Genomic DNA, 24,395 nt, shown 5'->3' on the forward strand with positions numbered 1-24,395 from the left:
AACCTTTTTGTAGATTAGGGCATGGGATGTTTTTAAAAGTCTTGACCTTGATTTGAAATACAAGTCAAAATTCCTAGATTCTAGCCTCAACTCGGTTTCTAAAGATTTCTAGACAAATCTTTTAGCATTGCTCAGTTTTCTCTGCTACAGTCAGAATATTTGGATATGGTGTTTTTCATACTGACTTTTGCAACCCATAATTGGATTACATATCACTTTAGAGAGTGTGGCTAGCATTTTTAACAAAAGTGAAGTAGAATAGAATAGGAGCTATCATAGTAAATCATAGTAGATTATGTGAGTTTTTTTTACGTGTGTGTGTACACACTGGGATTTGATGTGTAACATATTTCCCACTTGGGTTGTGGTGAAAAAAATTTGAAAAGTACTGCCTTAATAAATAAGGGTAAGTTTTGTATGTAAAAGTTGTTGAACAAAAATTATTTTATTAGTTGCTGACATTTAGAGGACAAGGTAGGTTCCTGTTTAGTAAGAGGAAATTGAACTAGATTACAGGTTGTTTATTGACTCGCAAAATAATTTTGTATTGTTATTCTTACAGATTATTGGGTTCTTATGAGATAATTCAGACATAAGACAATTATTGTCCAACCAAATGATTTTCTGTTCTTTTCATTGATTGTAAGCTTTCACTGTTTGTAATTATTTGATAGTGAAAATAATCTGGTTCTAATTAATTTTCAGAATCATGTACCACTTATAAATACCTGAAAATAAATGCTTTTAAAGATTATTTTTAGTCTCACTTATGCTGCCACGTTTTGTGAAGACTGAAAGAAAATGTTTTTCTTTATTTATTAATAAATAATAATACCAGGCATGAATAACACTTTTATTTAGTTTGTCTCTTGTAAATTTCACTAGAACGTTGTGAAGTAAGTGATGTTGTCACTGTTCGACAACCCCAAGATATCCATGTTAAGTGATTTCCTCTGGGTCACAATTGCTAATCATTGGCAAAGGATCTAAATCCAGGCCTTCTGATTCTCAAGTTCAGCGTTCCATTGCCTCTTAACACATTCTACTTGGACGGCTAAATTAAATATGCATAAAGAGCTTGTTCTCCTGGAGAGTGTTCCGATAGGGAGAGCTTAGGAAACACTGCAGCAGACCGATGTTGAACACACCCATGTTGCTATGTAACGTGGTGATGAATGTGTTTCCCACTGCATGATGTAGTGGATGGTTTGGGATACAGCCAGAGCCTCTACCATAAGCTTATAAAATTACTCTGGGGGTTCTTATCCTCTCTAAATTTGGTTTTCACTTATAAAATGCCTTTTTTGCCTCACAAAGGTATCAGGAGGGCCAAGTGAAATAATTTATATGAAGAAGCATTGTAAATTATAAAGCAGTATAAGCAAAAAGTAATGTTTGTCACAGTTACACATTTCCAAAATAATTACTACAAAGTCTTTTCACTTCTAATTCTTTCTCTTCACCCCTTTGCTTACAGATAGTACCGGACCCTTTCCGAAGGTCTTACCCATAGATCTTTATAGTAGCCCGTCAACTGCAGCAACAGGAAAGGGATTCATTCCTTTTTTTGACTCAGTATGATTAAACTGGAAATTCTTTTTCTATTTACCATTTAATTTAAAAGGATACAGGTTAAAAGCAAAAACTTTTGCATGTAGCCTCAATGTTCTTACAGTAACTAGTATATTCCCTATATTCCTTGTCCAGTGCAAAGGATCTGCTTAAAATCTGCCTTTCTTAAAAATATAAAATATGAAGAACCTATAAAGTAGAGTTCTGGGGACCTCAGGTAGCAGGTATCTTGCTTCTATTAGATAAGTAACTCGCTCCTTTTTTCTCAGCCACTATGGACTCCCAACATTTGGTTAAGATTGACCCTCATTTAATGTTTGCTTTTGTCCATTTTCATCAGGTGAGAAATGATAAACTTTAAAAATCCAAGCTTAGAGGACATCAGCTTAAGTGTTATTTTAGGTCAGACCTTCTATCTAACTTAGACAATTTGCTCTTGATCCAGGCAAAGTACCTGGCTCATTATAGTGTATGCTTACTGAACTGGGCAGTTATTTTTCTGTTGCGTTTTTAAACACGTATGTTATTTTATGTTTTAAACTTTTAAACAATTTTCTTCATTTAAAAGCTTAGAGCTAAGACATAAGAAATAACTTTGTTATTTATAATCTTATGAATAAAATTATATACTGATATGGTAGGAAATGAAATTTATTCCTTTTCTGTATGTTTAGTCATCTGTTTTAACTTGTTTCAATTTCTCATCAGAATCATTTGTCTTTGGGGCACCTGCCTGGCTCAGTCAGTAGAGCATATGACTCTTGATCTCTGGGGGCGAGTTCGAGCCCCACGATGGGCATAGAGATCACCTAAAAAATAAATAAAGGTTTGAAAAAAAAATTTGTCATTAAGAATAGTAGCAGTGATCCTTAAATTTTTCTCAGCAGATGATGGATATACTGAGGATTTGCTTCATTATTCCAGAATTTCCTTTCTTTATATATACTGAGTACTCTGGGCTCATTTTTATCCTAGATACTAACTTTTTCTAAATTTATTCCACAAACATCCTCATTGCAGTCAGTTTTATATTTAGGATGTAAGGAAGGATGCTGACATAGTGATTGGATTTCTTTGATGTATTTGTAGAATTAATAATGGGATATATCTGAAACATTTTATTTTAAATATAGTATGACGAATTAGTTCCTGCTTCTCTAACAACAAAATATGGAGGCTTTTACATCAACACTGGCACTCTGCAGTTTCGCCAAGCTTCAGATACTGAAGAAGAAGATATTACAGACAACCAAAAGCACAAGCCCCCCAAAGTGAGTTTATCCAACACTGCAATGGTAATGAGAGTGTTCAATAAATACGGTATACTTTTTGAATTTACTTGTGGATATGAGGAAAAGTAAAATGCTAACCATTGTTTAATAAATCTGTAGTTATTTACCTGCTTTGAAGTAAAACTATGTAGATATAGGGAAAATTGATATTTACATCATAGTATAATTGTATTTTCTTTTAAGACTTCTCTCTCCATATGTGGTCAAATAATCTACTGTTTGGGGGATAAGGGTAAGTTTCTAGGGTAGGTTAAGACTTGGTGTAGACATTAGCTTTCCCGAGACAGCTAATTCTATTTAAGATATATATAGTTTGAGGAAGTGAATAGTGTGTCCTTAGGTGTTTCTTGAAGCGTGATCCAAAGACTGACTTGTGCCAGAATCACCAAAATGTTTGTTAAAAACTAGGCAGTACTCAAAAACAAAAACAGGTAGTGCTCATAGACCCCAAGAGTCTGCATTTTTAACAAGCACTTCTAATGCACACTGAACTTTGAGAAAAAACACTGCCCTAGATGCTAGATCGCTAATCTAGCGAGTAAAGCATTGATCCTCCGTTAAGCGATACTTTGTTTATCATTTGCAGATTCCCAAAATAAAAGAAGATGATATTGAGATGAAGAAGCGGAAGAGGAAAGAGGAAGGGGAAAAGGAGAAGAAACCAAGGAAAAAAGTCCCCAAACAACTGGGGTATGTAAAATTAAACATCCCAAGGGAACTAGGGTCAGAGCATGACTAGCTGCCCTTTTGGAAAGATCTATTTAGCATTCATTAACCCAGCTTAGCTGGGACTAATTTAATACTATATTTAAAAGTGTCAATGACCATTAACTTACATTTTAATAATATTAATATGTATTAAGTATAAGTTTTTATTAAAAAATAGAAGGCTTTGTCATGTTAGAGACTCATGGTGTTTTAGATCAGATTTACAAATTAGTTCATTAAGTATTTTGGTTGTTAAAATTTTTTACCGACAAGAACCAGTTTGAAAAGATGGTACAGACGTTGAGCAAGTTGTTTTCATCTTTTTGTGCTAAAACTAAACTTATTAGATGCCTGGGGATTGAGGACTGGCAGTAGTCTATGTGTGAATGATTTATAGTTGTTTTAGTATTTAAAAAGTCATTTATTTAGCTCTTCTTTAACACCTGTGACTTTAGGTAATGATATCACCTCTAAATACCAAGTAGAATTTCTCGAAAGACTGAAGTCATAAGAATGAAATGTTTGTACCATGCGTCCATAAAATTACCAGTTGGTCTTACTTTTCCATGGCCTTTTTTTGGAGAACCAAGGGACAGAAACTGTGACAGGCTGGATTTTCTTCCCTTCCTCACCAGGGGAGGTGCATCTGAACTTTGGGCTATCAGTATTCAAAAGCTTGATGTAGGGAGGTATTTATTCTCTCCTAAGCATGAGATTTTAGTGAACCTTGAATCATTAATTAAGAAAAAACATATATATATTACTAATGCATGTTTTAAATTCTCATTATTTACAAGTAAATTTCTTTAATGCCTTTTAATGGATATGTTATTTTCTGAAATCTGTAGCTTATTCATGCAACACACACTTATTAAATACCTTTTATATACTAAGCATTGTTCTGGTTTCGGAGTATATAACAGTAGATAAAACACGGGCCTGCCCTCAAGGCACAAGTGATAGTTTCGATTCTGTAGTGCACCTAGAAGCGTGTATGCCATAGAATGTAGAAAAGATTTCTAGAGAAAAGTGTTAACTACACTAAGACACTTTTCCCCCATGGTTCCTGTAGGGAGAAAGTTGTCATAGAAAATCACACATATGTGATTGCCTCACATGGCTGTTCCTAGAATGGAAGGTGAAAATGATCAGAAGGTAGTGGCAGAATAGGGTCTAGAAAGATTTTATATTTCTTTGGCAGTTTGTAGCACAAACCACCTGGGGTACCAGTTTGAAGGTGTACTGTGTGAGCTTCTCTGGTTGCTTATAAGGCAATTCTGTTTTCTCAAGTACATTTCTTTCTCTCTTTCTTTTTTCTTTCTTTCTTTCTTCTTCCTTCCTTCCTTCCTTCCTTCTTTCTTTCTTCTTTCTCTCTCTCTCTCTCTCTCTCTCTCTGTCTCTCTCTCTCTCTCGTGCATGTGCACATACACACTTGCACACAAGCAGGGAAGGAGCATAGGGAGAGGGAGAGAGAGAATCTTAAGCTTGCTCCATGCCCAGCGCAGAGCCTCACTCGGGGCTCGATCTCACGACTCTGAGATCATGACCTGAGGTGAAATCAAGAGTCAGATGCTCAACCGACTGAGCCACCCACACACCTCATAAGTGCATTTCTTTACTTGGTTAATTCTTTAGGTGACTACTTTATAGATGTGCTAAAGAATGTGAACATTCCAAAAAGAGTAGTTAGTTTGACTTCATAGACTTTAATAATCCTGAGTTACCTTCAGTTTTGTTTCTTTCTGTTGACTTTTGTCCTTTTGTTTTCTTCACTCTGGTGGCCATTTGCCTTTTGACCTTTCCCAAGTGAGTCCAGATGATGATGAAGGTGCTGTTGTAAAAAGATGATGTAAGAAGAAATTTGCTTTCCCACCCATCAAATGACCGTTTTGATTATCTGTGCCTCCTTATTTACACGGGCTTTAAAGTAAAATCCTACACAGCCTAACTGATCCCTTTTTTCTTCACAGAGTTGTGGCTCTAAATTCACACAAGTCTGAAAAAAAGAAGAAACGTTATAAAGATTCTCTTTCTCTAGCTGCCATGATACGAAAATTTCAGAAAGAGAAGGATGCATTGAAGAAGGAGCCTAACCCCAAAGTCCCAATGAACTTAACGACGTCCTCTCTGAATAAGACCCCCTCCACTGCCGTAGCATTGGGAAGTGATGTCTCGGACTTAAATCTGAACACTGCTGATCCGGACCTTCCCATTTTTGTTGGCACAAATGAACACGAACTGTTTCGGGAAGCTGAAAATGCCCTAGAGATGCTAGATGATTTCGACTTTGACAGATTACTGGATGCTGCTTCTGATGGTAGCCCCCTCTCTGAGTCAGGGGGAGAGAATGGAAACACCACCCAGCCAACCTATGCCTCTCAGGTTATGCCCAAGGTGGTGCCTACACTCCCAGAGGGTCTGCCTGTCCTTCTTGAAAAACGCATCGAAGACCTCCGTGTAGTAAGTGTAATGATTCCCTTGTTTCTTATTTGCCACACAAACATAACAATAAATGCTTTTTATAAGGCAAAAATACGAACCCACAATCCCAACACCCATATAAACAATTTTTAATTTTCTGTATTTCCTTTCAGGCATTGGCTATATTTATAGGCCTTTGATTTTAAGTAGAAGTAGGTGTAGCTATAGTTCTAGCATGATATGGGTGATTGTTTTATTATTTCATTTCACCTTACAGTTTTCATAAATATAATTTTTATTGTAAAAGAAAATCATGTAAACACAACAGAGGGAAGGTAGGGGAAATAGTAACACTGCAGGAGTGTACCTGAACGTGGTCCAGACTGTATTGACATCTGGTTTTTTTATAGTTGATTTTCCAACTAGTCCTTTGTAGCTACTCAGCACCCTTAGTAAGCATGCATTGTTCCCACTAGTACTTGAGAGCTGAGGTTTTAGCATGTCCCATCAGGTACGTCTCTAGATTGGCTTGGATTCATAATCTTTAACTAGCTGCAAATCCAGATAAATGTCATCACACTTACCCAGTTAATCTCAAGCAGATAGTATTTTGACTAAAAATAACACGCCAAATCTAGCTTAAAATGCCCTTCTTGATTACTTGAGGATTTGAACCCGTGCCATATTTGAGCCCATGCCATATTTTAGTCCCCTTTTTTCCCTGACTACAAAGGTAAAACACACAATACAAAACATATTTCAGGAACACCTGACTGGCTCAGTCGGAAAAGCATGCAACTCCTGATCTCGGAGTCATGAGTTTGAGCCCCGTGTTGGGTGTAGAGATTACTAAAAAAATAAATTAAAACCCCAAAACACCAAATATGTATTTCATACATATGGAAAGATTCCCCATAATCTGACATTCATTCCCCACCCCCCAACAGAGGTAACCACTATTAACTATGTATTTTTTTGGATTTTAATCCATGCATTTGCAAACGTTATATTATTATAAAAAATAATTAATGGGATTGTAATGTATGGACTGTTCAAAACTTGCTTCTTTCTCCTAGGATTAGTGTAATCCAATTTAAGTCATGTTTTAAAATTTACTAATAATCTTTTTATTGTATTTATTTCTCTTAACTTTTCCTAAAATTTAAATATCTGATTAGGGGAATATTAGATTTATCTATTTTTTTCAGTAACTGGCCCACAGATTTTATTTAGTAATTCTGTTATTTTTTCTGTTTTATTCTTTAGCATTTCTTCTAAACTTGTGACTTAATTGTAATTCCCTGTTAATTTAGTTACCCTTATTTTATTTTAATGAACTTCATTAGTCCAAGACTTAGAGAAGTGTGTTACTTTTTTTTAACTTTTTTTTTTTTTTTTAACTTTTTTTTTAATGTTTTTATTTACTTTTGAGACTGAGAGAGACAGAGCATGAGCAGGGGAGGGGCAGAGAGAGAGGGAGACACAGAATTCAAAGCAGGCTCCAGGCTCTGAGCTGTCAGCACAGAGCCTGACGCGGGGTTTGAACTCATGGACTGCTAGATCATGACCTGAGCTGAAGTCAGACGCTTAACCCACTGAGCCACCCAGGCGCCCCTAGAGAAGTGTGTTAAAGTATCTCATTGCCAATATTTCTTTCTAAAAATTTTTTAAAAATGTTTATTTATTTATTTTGAGAGAGAGAGCGTGACCAGGCGAGAGAGGGAGAAAATTTCACACTTAACCAACTAAGCCACCCAGGCGCCCTTATTGCTAGTGTTTCTTAGGTTATAGCTTGTGTGTACCATAGTTTTTGCTTTGTTTATTTCTATGCTGTGTGGTTTGACCCATAAAATTCTTGATGACTAGATCTTTTTTGTGATAATTATCATTTGGAGGTGACTTTTTGTGCTATTAATGCCTTTCATCTTGAATTTAGTTTTGTCTGATTTACTGTGGACTTTTTATTTTTACATAGTATAGCTTTTCTTATCATTTACCTTCAACCTCTTTGATTTTCTTTATTTTAGCTCTTTCTCTTATAAGGCAGCGTAAAAATGGAAATCTGTTTATGGACCTCATTTGAGTCTTTTTCCTGTAACAAATGATTTTAACTTCTTCTAGTTGTTATAATTATGTAATTGATCTTTGTCATTTTCTTTTTTATTCTGTTTTATTACTTCCTCCTTTGTTTTCATTCTTTTGCTATTTTCTGTGCTTATTTTTTGAAAAGTATACAGTTTCTATAGTTTTGGTAATAAATGGGTTTTTTATTTAACCTTTTTAGCTACTATGTGTAGGAAGTATGGGTCTTATTTCTTTTTTATGGTTCAGAAGCTTGAGGTAGGTTATAGCTTGGTCAGGTCCACACAAGTAGTAAGTGGTAGAAATTTAACTACAATCCAAAGTATGGGCTTTTTGCTCTGCCATTTTGCCCATTCCTAAAATCTTTAGTTTCTTCTAAATTTGAAAAAGTGCTTAGTGATGCGATCCACATTTTTCAAGATGTAATTAATAATAATAGCTGCTGTTCATTTAGCAAAACTTGTACTCTGTCCTGAGCACGGACGGTACTGCCGGGTGTCCCAGAGCAGTTACCAGTCAGGAGGCAGCCCTGTGAGTGCGCTCAGTGTGCTTCACCTACTGTGCAGTCTAGTCCTCCCACAGTCCAGTGACGTACGTAGTGTTCTTCCGTTTAATGGACGAGGAAACCAAGGTTCAAAAGGTTTAAATGCTTTGCTCAAGGCCACATAATTTTTAAGTGTCTGAGTCATGATTTGAAGGCAGAACCATGGAGCTCCGTAGCAGGCACTGTGCCTCTGTGTTATATGCCGTTCATTCTCACTTAAGAAACAAAACTGATTAGTAATAAGTGTGTTATGATCTTGTAAAAGCATTGTCTTCCATACCAAAAATTATTCTCTGTCTCTGTGGTAGCCCTGCCAGGGTTAATGTATCTGTTCCATTGGTAGGAAATTATCAATAAGAAGTTTGATTTCACTTACTGGTATCTGTGACTTCTATTTTTTCCTTGAAATAGGAGATGGAGGGGTGCTTGGGTGGCTCAGTTGGTTAAACAGCCGACTCTCGAGTTTGGCTCAGGTCATGATCTCACGGTTCGTGAGTTCAAGCCGCGTGTCTGGGCTCTGTACTGAGAGCACGGAGCCCACTTGGGATTCTCTCTCTCTCTCTCTCTCTCTCTCTCTCTCTCTATCTGCCCCTCCCCCGCTCGTGCATGCTTTCTCTCTCTAAAAGTAAATAAATAAACTTAAAAAAAAAGAAATATGAGATGGTATTTTTTCTTTAGGAGGTGAGATTTCATCCTTGGCTTATATGCTTATGTCTGTATGATAAGGAGTTGCTTCTCATGACTCTTTTCTTACTTTGTAATATTCTTCCACTGTTCACCTTCTTGACTTTTTTTGATTCTCTTTCTTGACATTTAGTTTTCCTTATAGCTTTCGTGTATTTCTGCCCGCTGCATATACGCAGTTTTCATTCTTTCTAATAAGTACTAAGGCACGTCTTAGAAATTTTCTTCTATTTATTACATGTAAAACTGTCAAATAACTTGATGGGTTGACGTGGTCAGCATATGGCTTGCTCAGATTATTAGATCAGATTTCTCGATGTTTTCCATCTCATGGATCTCAACTACATCCTTTGTGATTTTCCCAGTAAATTTTGCTTATGGTAGAGTGTCTTGGTTTGTACCCTTGGTTTCTGGGCACCTGGTTAAGGTGACAATAATGATGAAAATATTATTCTTAAGCTCATGGCATTAATATTTGCTTCTCCCTTGATAATAATCTTGGCTAAATTTTTTTGTTATTAGTAATTAGGTAGAACCTAGACTGACTGCAGTTAGCTGAGTATCTTTGTACAGCATGGTCATGTTGCACAATTGAAATCAGAGGGCTTGTGGTCTGAGTCCTGGGTCCACCACTTATTAAGCAGTGTGATTTGGGAGGGAGAAGGAGGCAGGATTAAAAAAAAAAAAAAGTAGTGTGATTGGGGGCATGCCATGTAACCCTCTGACAGATTTAGGTTCCTTGTTTGTATAATGGGGGCTGTCATACCAATGTCATTGGCTGTTATGAGGATTAAACATGATAATGTGTGTAAAATAGAGGATATCAGACAGATCTTCTGTAGACAGTGTCTGTAGAAAGTGAGCCATCTGCTTTCTGTTATGTTGGAGATCATAGCAGTGATTAATAAAGCAATGGATCGTCAAAATGCACAAGATACTCAAAGCACAAAAAAATCTTGTGTTTGGGATGCCTGGGTGGCTCAGTCAGTTGAGCATCTGACTTCAGCTCAGGTCATGATCTCACGGTTCATGGGTTCGAGCCCTGCATAGGGCTCCATGCTGACAGCTCAGAGCCTGGAGCCTCCTTCGGATTCTGTGTCTGCCCCTCTTCTGCTCATGCTCTGTCTCCCTGTCTCTCTCTCTCTCAAAATTGAAACAAAAAAAAAATTTTTTTAAGTCTTGTATGTATAATTTTGTTAATTTATAAAGATTGAGAAAAATTAAGTACAGATATAATAGAAAACAGTGGTATATATGCTAAGTTTGTTTCAACACTCTGTAATTGCCTACTCATGTCAGGTACTGAACTGAGTATGGATGATCCAAAGGGAAGTAAATCACAGTAGCCTCACCCTTTAGAAGCTTATTCTTTCCTAAATAGATATGGAAACAAATAATGTGTTGAAAGCGGTATTGACAATCCTATGTTTCTCTAGGCTGCCAAACTTTTTGATGAAGAAGGAAGGAAAAAATTCTTTACACAGGATATGAATAATATTCTTCTGGAGTAAGTAATTCTCTTCTTTGATTAAAAAACCTAAAAAATTATTTAAACTTTAAGAACTCATTTAAAACTATAGTTGATTACAACTTTACAGGTTGAATACTATTTTAGATTTAAATGTATTTTTTTGTCACTTTCTATGAAAGTGTCTTTCTGGAACAGCTCTGAGTGGTCATATTAATTTTGGTGTATTTTCCTTCTATTTTCATTCAGACTTGGGAAAAATAATTCCATTGGTATCTAGCAAGGTTGTAGACAAACATTTGGAGACAAATGGAAAGTATGGTTTAAAAAAGAAATTCTGGTTGTGAGGTAGGGGAGAGGCAGTGTGGAGAAGAGAAAAGAAAGAGAGGGAGGGGGAGGCTGAAGGCCGACATATGATACAGATTGTATTTAAATTAGTGACAGTTTTTACTCTCAGCTGGAGTTTGATATTAACAAAGCTGCACGTTCTAAGTTTGTGGCCAACTAAGCTGTCCTTATAAACCTAACGGCTTGTGAATTCTGACCATCGGTTATAGCATTTGAGTGTGTAATTGATTGCTGCAAGCAGAACTGGGCAAAAAAACAATCCTGGAGAAAACAGCACACGTTACTCCTCTTTCACGAAAATGATGTATGCCTGCTCTTAGTGGTTCAGTAGTGTTATATACAAAGAAACAAGGAGTGTTTCCACTACTTTGTGTGAGGCTTGTCTTTTAAATATACAATGAAGGTAGTTTCTCATATAAAAGATGATGGATTGGTTTGTTTTGATAAGTGTTTTTAATTAAGTACAATCTCTCTTTTCTCTGGAATACTTAAAAGATCTTTCTGGTCCCCCATGGACCCATGAAACACCTAAACCTAGTATGCCACCAGTATGGTGACAGGAATTTCTTGTTCCTGTTCTTCATTTTAGCCAGGGATTTTCAGACTGATTCTGTCTGCCTGGAAGCAAGGCAAATGTTTCCTGTCTGTGCCAGATCCTTTTACCTGGCTCCCTTTTCACCCCAGATTCAATGAAGAGTGTAACCATTACTCATCAGAGCTGTCCCAGATTCCACAGTCAGGAATCTGACTAGCTCTTCTTTTTCTTGCCACTTGAGAGCCCTAAGTTTACTAGAGCAGGTCCTTTTCCTGTGACTGAGACCATTGTTTTTTATTTTACTCTTCTGTAAGAGGGACCCTCTTTTTCTCTCCTGAGAGAAACAAAGGACCATCCTTGGGACCTAACATCTCAAATAAGCAGAGTATCAACATTCCATTAACAGGCTTCTCTCTTTCTTGCTCTTTCTTTCTTTTTTTAAGTAATCTCTGCACCCAATGTGGGGGTCAAACTCACGACCCCAAGATCAAGAGTCGCATGCTCTACCCACTGAGCCAGCCAGATGCCCCCACCACCCCCAGCAGACTCCTTAATCTCTCCATGTCTGTCTTAAATCCTCTAATTTTTTTGGAGTCCTATTTTTATTTCACAGAGTGTGCCTCCAGTTCTACAAGCCCTAGTGCTCAGAGTTTATTTTTTTTTCCCTTTTAGTCACTTATTTATGCCCCCTGGCCTCTGTTCCCACTTTCCTAAATATCCCTGATTTCTTTGGACAGAGTTGATCTTCTAAGGGCATATGGCATGTGATTATTTTGAGTAGTAAATTCCCATGAAATGATTCACATGTATTGGCTCTGCCTCACCATTGCTTCTTTATGATGGGGAGAAAGGGAGGTAAGTTTATTGGAATAGGGAACGCTTTTTCTTTTTGCCTAATTGAGTTTGACTTGGATCAGTAAATATACAGCATGCCGACTTGATCCTCCCCATTTCCTCCTTTACCTCAAGCAGACATTGCTAACAAAATCTTAATGCTCTTTGCCTGTGATCTCAATCCAACCTGAGTTCTGTTCAACAGATGCTCTGGGAAGGCACTACCAATCCCAGTGGACACTTGCAGTGAGCCCTGTTGTCTGCCACCTCATTGTTAGACGCTCCTTTAAGGAGCTCATGAATGAGTATTGACTTTTGAATCTCAGTATGAAGAGACTTATCAGTTGGCCTGTCTGTCTCACCCTCTCTGACATAAAGGAAGGTTACCAAAGTGAGGGGGTTGATCCTCTGCCACAGCTTTCCTTAACTCTCTTGAGGGATTACTTTGCGTTTGGAAAAACGAACTTGGAACCACATCTTTAACCTATGCCACACCAGGCGTTCTTGAGGTAACACTAGAACCAGCCCATCTGAATAAAGTCATTCAGGGAAGGAGGGATCTTTTGAATTCTTGCTATAAAATAAATTTTCGATTTTGAGTTTGGGTTACTGCTCCCTAAGTCTTTCTTCAGTTACTAGTTTCAGTGGTTCTGTTATATGGATAGTATCGGTAGGGTATCTGAAATATTTGAGGAAAAATTCAAGAAATTTACTAGATTCCGGGGGCTCCTGGGTAGCTCAGTCGGTTAAGCGTCTGACTTCGGCCCAGGTCACACGATCTCATGGTTCGTGAGTTCGAGCCCCGCATTGGGCTCTGTGCTGACAGCTCAGAGCCTAGAGCCTGCTTCAGATTGTGTGTCTCCCGCTCTCTCTGTCCCTCCCCTGCTCGTGTGCTCTTTCTCTCTCTCTCAAAAATAAATGAACAGTAAAAAATTAAAAGAAAAAAAGAAATTTACTAGATTCCGAATTTATTTGGACTTAGGTTTTCTTTTACTAGTGTTTTTAAACTGATTGACTAAGATATGTATTCTGTTTTGTTGGGTTTTTTTAATGTTTATTTTTGAGAGAGAGCATGAGCCGGGGAGGTGCAGAGAGGGGGAGGAAAACAGAGGATCCAAAGCAGGCTCCATGCTGTTGCAGAGACGTCGTCATGGAGCTTGAACTCAGGAACCGCGAGATCATGACCTGAGCCAAAGTTGGACGCTTAACTGACCGAGCCACCCAGGAGCCCCTGTATTCTGTTTTTTAAAAAGAGGGAGAAGGGTGCCTGGCTGGCTCAGTTGATAGAGCATGTGACTTGGTCTTGGGGTCAAGATTCCAAGCCCCACATTGGGTGTAAAGCTTACTTAAAAAACAGTTATTAAAAAGAGGGAGTTGATGGGATGGGAAGATTTATTTATGTATCAATTATGGTGAAATGATTGTATTTCTAGAATTTTGTGTGAAAATATAGGTAAGACTAAGCATTCCTGAGCCAGAAGAATCTTTTTTATAAAGTTGGCCATTGCTTCAGCTGTGGATTCCTATGTTGTGTTTCTTTGAGCCTTCTTCAGAGGCAAATGAGAGCCTTGTACATACAGATGGGGATATAAAAGTGGGTTTCAAACTTATATACTCAGGAAATCCAGTGTTTGTCCTCCAGTGCATTATCAGCAGGTGGTCCCAGTATATTTTTATCCATTTAGAGCCTGTAGTAATCTTGTGCTTATAATTTATTATCAGAGGTTTGAGACCCAGTCATTGTAACATTCTTGCATGGATATCTGTTTTGGGGACAGACTTTACTTAAAGAAGGAAAGAAAAGACAAGAAACCTGGTAGAGAGAAGGGGTCAGACTCAGGAAAGTTCATTGCTTTGGGAGAACCTTTATTTTTCTGAAATGTGAAAATACCTGAAATTCAAACTTTGATTGGCATGTGTTTTTAGTCATCTACAGATACTTCTTAGACCTTAGAAGATTGTAATTCTTAGGAAAATAAATAAATAACTGTATGAAGGATGTGTGTTTAAAATATACTGCTGTCAGGTAGGATTTTGTATATATTTGTGATAGACCAGTATAGTCTGTAACCTTAAGGGTTAATATGCTTCTCTGATTTTTCCCTAGTATTGGCTTAGCAGCAGGGAGTCAGTTCTTCTGTTTTCGAGTTTCGCCCTCTTTGGAAACCACTTACTTTTTTAAGTATGTCACTGAGTCAATCTATTCTTAATTGAAATCTCTTACTACTTGGAGTTTCTATTTTATTTTCAGCCTCAACTATCGTTTAATAACAGGGCAAGCATAGAAAGCCTCCTACCCAGAGTCTAGACTTCTAATAAAGCTTCACGCATAATTTATTTAACCAAATGTTTATACACAGAACCATGACAGTAATGGTTGTTTCCCATATGATCCTGTGCATTTGACCTTCTGGTTCTTATAGATCCTAAACATTTTTCTATTTGTATATTGTATTTGACTTCTTTAATACCAAGCATTTTCTCTTGCCAATGCTAAGGGCATAGTTTTCCACATTTCATTGTTTCTGAACTTGCAGTGTATCTTCTAAGTGATGGATATATTTGATAGGCAGGGTTTCTTCCCCAAAAGCTGTTAACTGAATCTATTTATGAGAATTATTTATTAAATCTATCTATACGTTGTCCTATCATAGAATGTGATGATTTGGATGTAGTTTGTTGCCAAGAGCTCCAGTTAAGTCTTGGCCTTCAAATTAGTATCTGTTCCTATCTTCCTACAATAGCAGCTGCCAGATTTAGTGTCTTCCATCTTGGGAGAAACCTCCGTTATTTCTTGGTAGACTTGTCCAGCTGGGAATATGGTGGCTGTTAAAACTCTTTTCCTTTTTTTTTTTTTTTTTTCCCCCTTCTTTAAATAACTATTAGGCTAAATACCCATTTAACAATTTATTTTTGATCTAAAAAACTAATTTATAAATGGAAACAGGAACTGAAGAATTGGAATAAATTGAGCCAACTATTAAGTATCTAATTTGTGCAAGGCAGGCATAATAAGGGAGACAAATGGATAAAACAGTCTGTATGTGTAGCCAGAAGAGCTTTACCTCTTCTGGATCTGCAATTTTTTCAGACACCTCTAAGGAAAAAATATTCTAAGAACTCATTGAAACTATGTGACTCTCTAGCTTAGCAGTTGTGGTTGGGGGAGAGGGGATGTGAATATCTATCTCTTTGAGGAAATGGGGTTTTGGTTAATAATGGAGTTCCTATGCTTTACCCAAAAATGTAGGTTTTGTCCCTGTTCATCAAAAAATTAGTCACCAGACTACTTATGTTTATATAAATTCTCTGTATATTTTTTTTCCTTGAAAAATACTGTCTAGGAAATCGTGGAAAGATAAAACGAGAGAAGAGTCATTGCTTTTACCTCCTTGCTTATGTATTAGTACCTAAAAGAAATTCTGTACTATTTATTTGTTGTTGTTTTTGTTCAGCATTGAGTTACAGCTACAGGAACTAGGCCCTGTCATTCGTAGTGGTGTCTACTCCCATCTTGAAGCTTTTGTGCCATGCAATAAAGAAACACTGGTGAAACGTCTAAAGAAGTTACATCTCAACGTCCAGGTAAGAAGAGGATCAATAATATCCGTATCTGGAGTTTTATAACCTATAAAGAGACTAGTTTCTATTTGGGACTTTTGCATATTAGTTTCTTTATACTCTTAATTGTATGTATTGAATAACCATAGGAGGTTATTAAAGGCATAGAGAATCTCTTGAAAAAAATTACTTTTCAACAGTTGAAAAGGCTAGACGAGAATGTTTCCTAAGGCGTAGATTCCTGGACTGGTAAATTAATGTCAGTTCCACAGGTGATACAACTTTGCCCTCAACAAATATCTGACAGATTTATAACTCGGTTTTCTTATTACTGAAATGGATCTGTACAGATTTGTTCATGCCTACGTTACAAAAACTGAGAAAGAATCACAGGGTTACGTGTAAACTTGGAGATTTTTTTGTGTGTAATCATCCATATTTTGCTAGATTCTTCTCCCCTAAAACACCACCAAGTAATTATCTAAGTTTGAATGCTTCCAGGGTCAGAAACTTATTTCATTATATCAGAAAGTTCTTCTGTGCACTGAGACATATCCAGGTGCTTTCCACCCTGTTGGTCCTGATTCTGCCTTTGAGTCCATTCATAAACCTAATTATTTGTCACCTTCATGGCTTTCATGTTTTTGAAAGCTTGTATTATGTCCCCTCCTTCACTTCCATATAAGGTGGTTTTCAGTACCTTCACTGCCTGATGATTTTTCCCTTATGATTTATTTGATTATTTATTTTTTAAATATTTATAACTTGCAAGTAATAGGAAATAATGCAGTTTAAGACAAGAAAGGACATTTTTTTTTCTATTAATAAAGGTATTTGATGGAATTAAAAGTACATACAAGGGGCACGTGGGTCGCTCAGTCAGTTGAACATCTGACTTCGGCTCAGGCCACGATCTCACAGTTCGTGAGTTTGAACCCCACATCGGGCTCTCTGCTGTCAGCGCGGAGCCTGCTTTGGATCCTATGTCCTCCTCTCTCTTTCCCCCTCCTCTGCTCATGTGCACACGCACTCTCTCTTTCTCTCTCTCTCAAAAACAAAACAAAAGAAAACAAAAAAACAACCAGAAAGGGATGGGAACTGATAATTTGGATTAGCTCTTGTTTTTCTCTCCCTGTGTCTTATTTTTATCCTTTTATGTGCATCTGAAAATAAGATTACTTCATTCTCAAGGTTTTATATTATAGAAAGGCCACACACAGAGACTGACTCAACCCTCTCATCCCAATCCAAGTTTTTGGATCAGGAAATCTGATTATACTATGTTGGGTCAACCTAAACTTTTCTGGCCAGAGGTTGGGAGTCACACAGCACAACATGGCTAGCCAAGGGCCTCCATAGCTGATGGGGGAATGAACATGGTGCCCAGGACCACTAGTATTAAGAGCTGATTGGCATAGAATTCTTTATTGTAGGTATTATACTTCTGTTAATAAAATAACTCTTTTGAATTCAGAAACTGTAAGTTCTTCCTCAACGTAAAGCAGAGTAATCAACAAATGAAACTTACTCGAGGTCACAGATTTTGTGTGACCTGGCTCCTTTTTTTTTTTTGCCTGGCTCCTTCAGACATTGACTGCTAGAGCTCACTGCCATACATTCAGGTGACAGACATGGGTACCAGTAAAAAAAGGAATTAGAGGCAGGAGAACAACTTTTCATACATTATAAAATATTTTCTACGGGGCATTTCAGATTTGATGTTTGAAGTTATTTAATATTCCTGTTCTTCCTGTGGAAGAAGACATCTATCTTAACCTTTGATTTTCTTCATGTGGTTTTATCATGTATACTTTATTTATTTATTTATTTTAATGTTAATTTTTTGAGAGAGAGAGACAGAGCATGAGCGGGGAAGGGGCAGAGAGAGAGGGAGACACAGAATCGGAAGCAGGCTCAAGGCTCCGAGCTGTCAGCGCAGAGCCCGATGCGGAGCTTGAACCCACTGTCTGTGAGATCATGACCTGAGCTGAAGTTGGACACTCACCTGACTGAGTCACCCAGGCTCCCCGTCATATATACTTTTAATCCCTAAATGCTATATTATTTGATTTTGCATGGTTTTGAGCTCCGTATGAATGGAGTCATCCTGTCTCCATACTTTTCCTCTGCAGCTTGCTTTTTTACACTGAACAATTATGTACCTCAGATTTAGCTATGTCTTTACCTGTGGAGGACTCCAGTTGTACTGCTCTACAGTGTGTACACCGCTCCATTCTGTTCATACATCCCAGTTATTGTGTCTGTTTTACTGCTGATGGATAGGTGGGTTGTTCCCAGGCAGATAGTCGCAGCTACAGAATTAGGAAGTGATCACCTAGGAACCCTGATACCGGACGTTCACATTTCTTTTAATAGGATTTTGTAGCAGGCACTGTAATGTGTGCAGCAATGTTTGTTAACTGCTATGCATGAAAACAGCACGAGTCTTCCAGTTCCCTCTTTCTCTTTGACCTTGATCGTGTAACTTTGCTTGCAGCGTAAGTCACAATTGGTAACAATAAACGAAAGAACAGGATGCCAACATCCAGTCGGTTGTCACCCAAACCAAATTATGTGTTCTAGTGTTGCAAAGCAGTATCTCCTCTCATGGTACCCCATCAAAATGGGGATCAACCGGTAGTAGTCTGCATAGTGTAGATTTTGTTCTTTACTTAATTTTTTATGACATTTGAAGTGTCCGTATAATTTCTTGGCCAAACGTGGGGCATTTTTAAGGATGTAAAGGAATACATTATGTGTCAACTCTACTCGAATAAAACATTTTTTTAAAAGAAACAAGTGTAAGGAACACTATTAATTATGCTGGGGTAATTACCAGGCACAAACTAGGATTCTCGTTGGCTGCCTGGGAAGTATGGTCATTCTAATTTTATATCCAGTGTGCCTCCTGAAGACTGAGTGTTGTAGAAGAAATGTCCATATTTAAATATGCTTACATTTTAAATCTATAATTAGTGTCTTTTGAGAATCTGCTTGCAAAATAATTTTTTGTAAATGTATTTAAAAAAACTTGTAGTATTTTTTTTTCCCCTCAGGATGATCGTTTAAGAGAACCTCTGCAAAAACTGAAACTGGCTGTTAGCAATGTCATGCCTGAACAGCTATTTAAATACCAGGAGGACTGCCAAGCTCGCAGTCAAGCTAAGTGTGCCAAGTATGTACCTCTTCTGTTTGGACTGGCTTTTGCATTTGAGAAATATTTTTAGCTCTTAGGGATTGGTCTTATGTGGACTTTATCACCAAATAGAAATCCACATATGCCACTGAAACAGTATAATTGAATATTTTCTAAATGACACAACACTTCCCATTCAGTTGCTTTGATGTCAAAAGCAAAAGTTCTGTTGATTTAGTGGATGGGTGTGATGAAAGCAAGAGCTGGCACTGGTCAGGTATTTCCCATGTCACCCAATTTAACCGGCTGAAGTCAGTATTTTCTGAACTCAAAGATAAGTAATCATGCCCTTAAATGACACAGCTTGAAGACCTAATTTACCAAACTACTTTATGATGCTCTTCAAAATATTATGTATAAAGGTAGATTATTTACTCTGCCTTTTGAGTTAACATTCAGTTAAGCAATTTAACAGGTGTCTCTGGAGCATATCATAGGCACTGTTGGGTTAGAACTTGGCTTCATAAAATCTTTTTCATTTTTAGGTTGCAGACAGACGAAGAACGAGAGAAAAATGGATCCGAGGAAGATGATGATGAGAAACCGGGGAAGCGTGTCATAGGACCAAGAAAGAAATTCCACTGGAATGACACCATCAGGTAAAATTTAACCAGAGCCTTCACTTTTAACCAAATGGACAATGCGGAACTAAGGTTTCTAATAAAAAGAATATATAGTAAATGGAAGAGTAGATTGGCAGCAACCAAAAATTGGTGTGTAGGAAAAATTTATTCAAGAGAAGTTTGATTTGGTCCTGGTATCTTTAGAGTGCTCTCACTTTTATTTTCATATGCTACTTTCTATAAACTAATCTTCTAATTATTAAGTCAGTCATATTGGCTTCAGAAGGTGAAGTACTCTGTGTACATCTGTAATCAGTCATCTTTTTTGACCAATATTTCTGTACCCCAAATAGAGGGTTTGGTTGCAGGACTATCCCTTTCAGTCTTTGGTGCCTAGATGAAAGGTATCAAAGGAAATTGTTTCATATTGGGGATTTGGCTGTAGTGCAATGAGTGATGTGTGTTAGAAATTATTTATCTTCATGTCATCTGAATTCTTGAGATAATATTCTTTATTATTGCTGTCAGATTTATGTGCTTAAAAAAAATCTGTTTCAAACTTACTTTTCCACAATTTTGCAGTCAGATTTATATATAAATATATATTTTTAATCTGTTTAGAACTTTGTTATGTAACCTTGTTGAGATCAAATTGGGATGCTATGAGTTAGAGCCAAATAAAAGCCAGTCCGCTGAGGATTATCTTAAATCCTTTATGGAGACAGAGGTGAAACCATTGTGGCCTAAGGGCTGGATGCAGGCAAGGTAAGAAATATGACATCCTAGATTTCATTTTACTTTCTTATTGTTGCTGTGTTTAAAGATACATGTATAGAGACAGATATGTGACATTCATTTTGCTAAGAACCTAGTGTGTTTAGCGTTCTCTATAGTCCTCTCAGATGATCTCTGCTTTGAAAACTTCAGGCACTGAAAAGACAAAATGGTTAGTCACAGGGACGTAGAGATACAGAGATACACATAAAGGTGACTTTTTTGCCAACCACTTTCTCTTTTTTTGCACCTGACTTTGCTAATAGAGAAAATGGGTGGAGAGGTAGATGGCTATAAACTTTGGGAGGGGACTTCACATAGGTATCATGAAGATAAGCCTAGAGCTGAATACAAAATTGAGAGTGTAGAAATAGAGACACACAACCTTGGGTTCTGTTGTCAATAGTCAATGTAGAGTGGTGTCTCAAAAATGCATAGTCGTCCAATTTAAACCATAAAGCGTTAAGAATGTTAAGTTAGGCAGCTGTCGCAACCAGTTAAATCAACAGAAAACATCTTTTGATCTGTTAAAAGATTTAAATAAATAAATCTTCTGTAAAACTCCCTGTAAGACAGATTACTGAATTTACTCTGTGCCATTATAACTTCCATTTGATAAATAAGCAAGTAATAGACTGTTGAAAACCATGTGAGTAAAATGAGAAAGTGGTTATCATTATCTGTTACACAAAAATAATTGTGTCCTTTTAACTTTTGCAGAATGCTTTTTAAGGAAAGTCGGAGTGTACATAATCATCTTACTTCTGCTCCGTGAGTAAAACAGACTCCATAGTTCTTCATTTGTTTTTACTCACATTATGTGCTTTAGTAAACAAAAGTACTATTTATTAAATGCTAGGCAACATAGTACTTAAATGTACATTTAGACGATCTCCATTTTACTACTGCCTTTTTTTCAAAAAGAATCATTTTTCTGTTGACCTGAGACCACATTTATCTGTTTAATAGTTCTCAGGCTAGTCTCTAAACACCTGAATCTATGCTGGCCTGAGATCTGGCGGCTAGGAGCCGTGTAGACAGGAAGCCTCTGATGGTTTCCTTTGTTCCTGGGCCTTCTTCCCTCCAGTTATTTTGTGTCTTTTTTCTTTCCCTCTTAATGATGATCAGCATAGCTAACCTGTAGCTTTGTGCCTTCGAAGACAGTTTCTTACACATACCTACCCTGCCTTGCAGAGTGCTTCATTCTACAAAATTAATCTATTTTTCATGCCCTTCCCTTCTGTTCAAAACTGGGTATTTCCCTAGTGGTATGATTACTAAAGAAAAGTCTCTGATCCTAGTAGGCAGTAGTGAAAAGCTGGGTTTTTTGTGGTTATATTTTTGGGTGAATACTGGTTGACTCAACAAGAATTTTATATTTACCTACAACTTAGGGCTATTTCTCTGCACCATAGAAGTGTAATAGTAAGAGTTAATAAAATATACAATTAGCAAGTCACTGAGAATTTACAGACCACTGTAATTCAATATTCTAAGAGGTCTGGTTAACAACCGGGTAACATTACAAAACTCCCCATTTCCTTGTGTACAATTATAATGGAATTTTTTACAACTCTTAGGAAGGACACTTTGTTAGTATACTATCAGAGTTATGTTGGGTTGATTGTGGTTTTTGGTTCTTGCTATTCTTGTTTATGGAGTATAAATTTGGGATAAGTTTGGTTTCATACACATAGGTTTACTTTGTTACTGGTGGTTTAATTATCCTGGGGTGGGGGGTATATATATATGTGTGTGTATGTATTGGTGTCGATAATATTTCTGGCCTTTAATTTCCCTATAGTTCTAAAATCACAAATGTGTTACAATTCAGGTATAAATAATTCATCCCTTTAAATCTAAAGCATATATTTACATAGACCCTCTCTTCAGTTTTTTAGGTGGCTTTATTATTATGACTAACTTGTGTTTTGTTTTGTCTTGTTTTGCTTTGTATCAGAAAGTACAAATCTATAGGATGCGTGGGCCTGATATCTTTTGCCCCAATGGTCTTTATCAAAAAAACTTGGAAAATTACTGTCGCCTTAATGAAGTTGTAGATTGGCAGTTTTAATCAAGATATTGGTTAATTTAATGGATGACATTTCAATTTAGTGAAGTAGAAATACTCAGTGTGAGGTATTTTAGCTTGTTAACCCTTTAGTTATTCAACAGACATTTGGGTACTTTCTCCTCTTATGGAACACATGAGATTTTTGTCTTCAAACTTTTTCACACTGGTTCCCAAAGTTTCCAGGGTTGCATGGTATTTTACTTGCCTTTTGTCCTCATGTCATTTTGACATTTTTTATTTGAATTCTCATATTAAAATAATTTTCTTTAAAAGAATTTTATTTTTTTAAATAATACCTTATTTACAAGTTCTTGGCATTGGTTCTTCTCAAATTATGGTTTAATTTGAGCTTGAGGTTTCTTGAAGATCTGTTTTCTTATAAATAATTATTAATTCTTACCAGTTCTTTGAAGTGGGTCTTCTCAGGCAGCTTTGTTACCCTATCTTCAGTTATTTTTTTAATTTTATTTTGATTATTTACATTTAATTTTTAAAACCTTTTATCATCTACCATTCATATTTTGCTAATGGTTCAGCCTTTCTTCCAGTTAATTGAAATTGGAGGAAATGTTACTGTATATTCATATATAAACTGAGTGTGTGTGTGTGTGTGTGTGTATACACATATATAAATACACACATATGTATAGTTCCTTCATAGAATTTTCCAAATAGCATAAGAAATTATTTACCCATGTAATGGCAAGATTAGAATTTCATAATGAGTGACCTAATTGCTACTGAAATGACCTCCTTTTTAATCTGTTGTCTTAGGGCAAAGAAAAAGGTGATTCCTGCACCTAAACCCAAAGTGAAGGTAAGTATTGAACCAAATCTTTAATTGGTCATAATTGAGGAATGTTGAAATACATTCATAAGATGAAAAGGATATATGGTATTTATCATAGATCAATAGGTAGTGTACTCTTAAGAAGAGTGTTTTTAAACTTTGTAAAAATCCTAGAACCCCTGTATTTCCAAGAATAGATGACTGTGTGGTAGTGGGAAATTTGCACACATTAATTAAATTGTAAGATTTAACCTCATACAAGTTAGAAACACTATCAAATATAACAAATATCCTTTAAAAGCACAGCTGAGATTGCAGATGTATAAGAGAAATCCCAAGGGCCCAACGCAAAGAAGCTACCAGCGTGTTAATATGACTTTGAAACTTTGGTTGCCTGTAGGGGTACTTGCTGATTTTCATCTAACACTTTATGATTTATTTTCAAATTTCTTCTCAGAGCACAGGAGATAGGGTTTTCTTGGGCTTATATAGATTGAGAATTAGACTCAAACTCTGCATGAACCCGGACCTTCAAAGGGTAACACCTTTGGTAAAAGCAAGAACTAGAAAAATTCACTCGCCAGCAGAAAGTAAGAAACTTGTGTGTCTTGGCCTGAGTCCTAGATTAGGGGAAGGAAGTCCTCCCTGAGAATTTAAGGAGTTCAGGAGTTTAATTTATACTACCTGCAAGATCTGGGAAATCCTCAAACTTTGAAAATAACTTAAAGGAATTAGTATTAACCCAAGGCAATTGGCAAATCAAATTTTCCTTGAAATAATGCAGTCTCATAGCAGGCTTCAAAGGCTTGCCACATATATACTGTGTCAAACATGAGCTTACAGTCTGAAAATACAGATTACACAAGGAAATGAATTACTATGAGTGAGAGTCAGCAGAAACATCTGACAGAATTAGATCCCTGAGAGGGCCAAGTGACGGACTTACTGG

General features: G+C 36.8%; 1 protein-coding gene across 6 annotated transcripts in view; it reads left to right on the plus strand.

Annotated features, from left to right (window-relative positions):
• Positions 1-24,395, plus strand: part of UBN2 (ubinuclein 2) — an 86,386-nt gene that overhangs the window by 28,288 nt on the left and 33,703 nt on the right. For 5 of the 6 annotated variants that reach the window (XM_060633247.3, XM_060633242.3, XM_060633244.3 and 2 more), the window contains 10 exons: positions 2,706-2,843; positions 3,451-3,554; positions 5,543-6,032; positions 10,740-10,810; positions 15,944-16,073; positions 19,106-19,224; positions 19,731-19,844; positions 20,430-20,573; positions 21,303-21,353; positions 23,431-23,473. In XM_060633247.3, coding sequence (XP_060489230.1) covers positions 2,706-2,843; positions 3,451-3,554; positions 5,543-6,032; positions 10,740-10,810; positions 15,944-16,073; positions 19,106-19,224; positions 19,731-19,844; positions 20,430-20,573; positions 21,303-21,353; positions 23,431-23,473 — 1,404 coding nt within the window. The remainder of the gene's footprint in view (positions 1-2,705; positions 2,844-3,450; positions 3,555-5,542; positions 6,033-10,739; positions 10,811-15,943; positions 16,074-19,105; positions 19,225-19,730; positions 19,845-20,429; positions 20,574-21,302; positions 21,354-23,430; positions 23,474-24,395) is intronic. The other variant, XM_060633246.3, reaches the window with a different exon arrangement.

Source organism: Panthera onca, chromosome A2, assembly GCF_046562875.1.
Source record: "Panthera onca isolate mPanOnc1 chromosome A2, mPanOnc1 haplotype 2, whole genome shotgun sequence".
NCBI lineage: Eukaryota > Metazoa > Chordata > Mammalia > Carnivora > Felidae > Panthera > Panthera onca.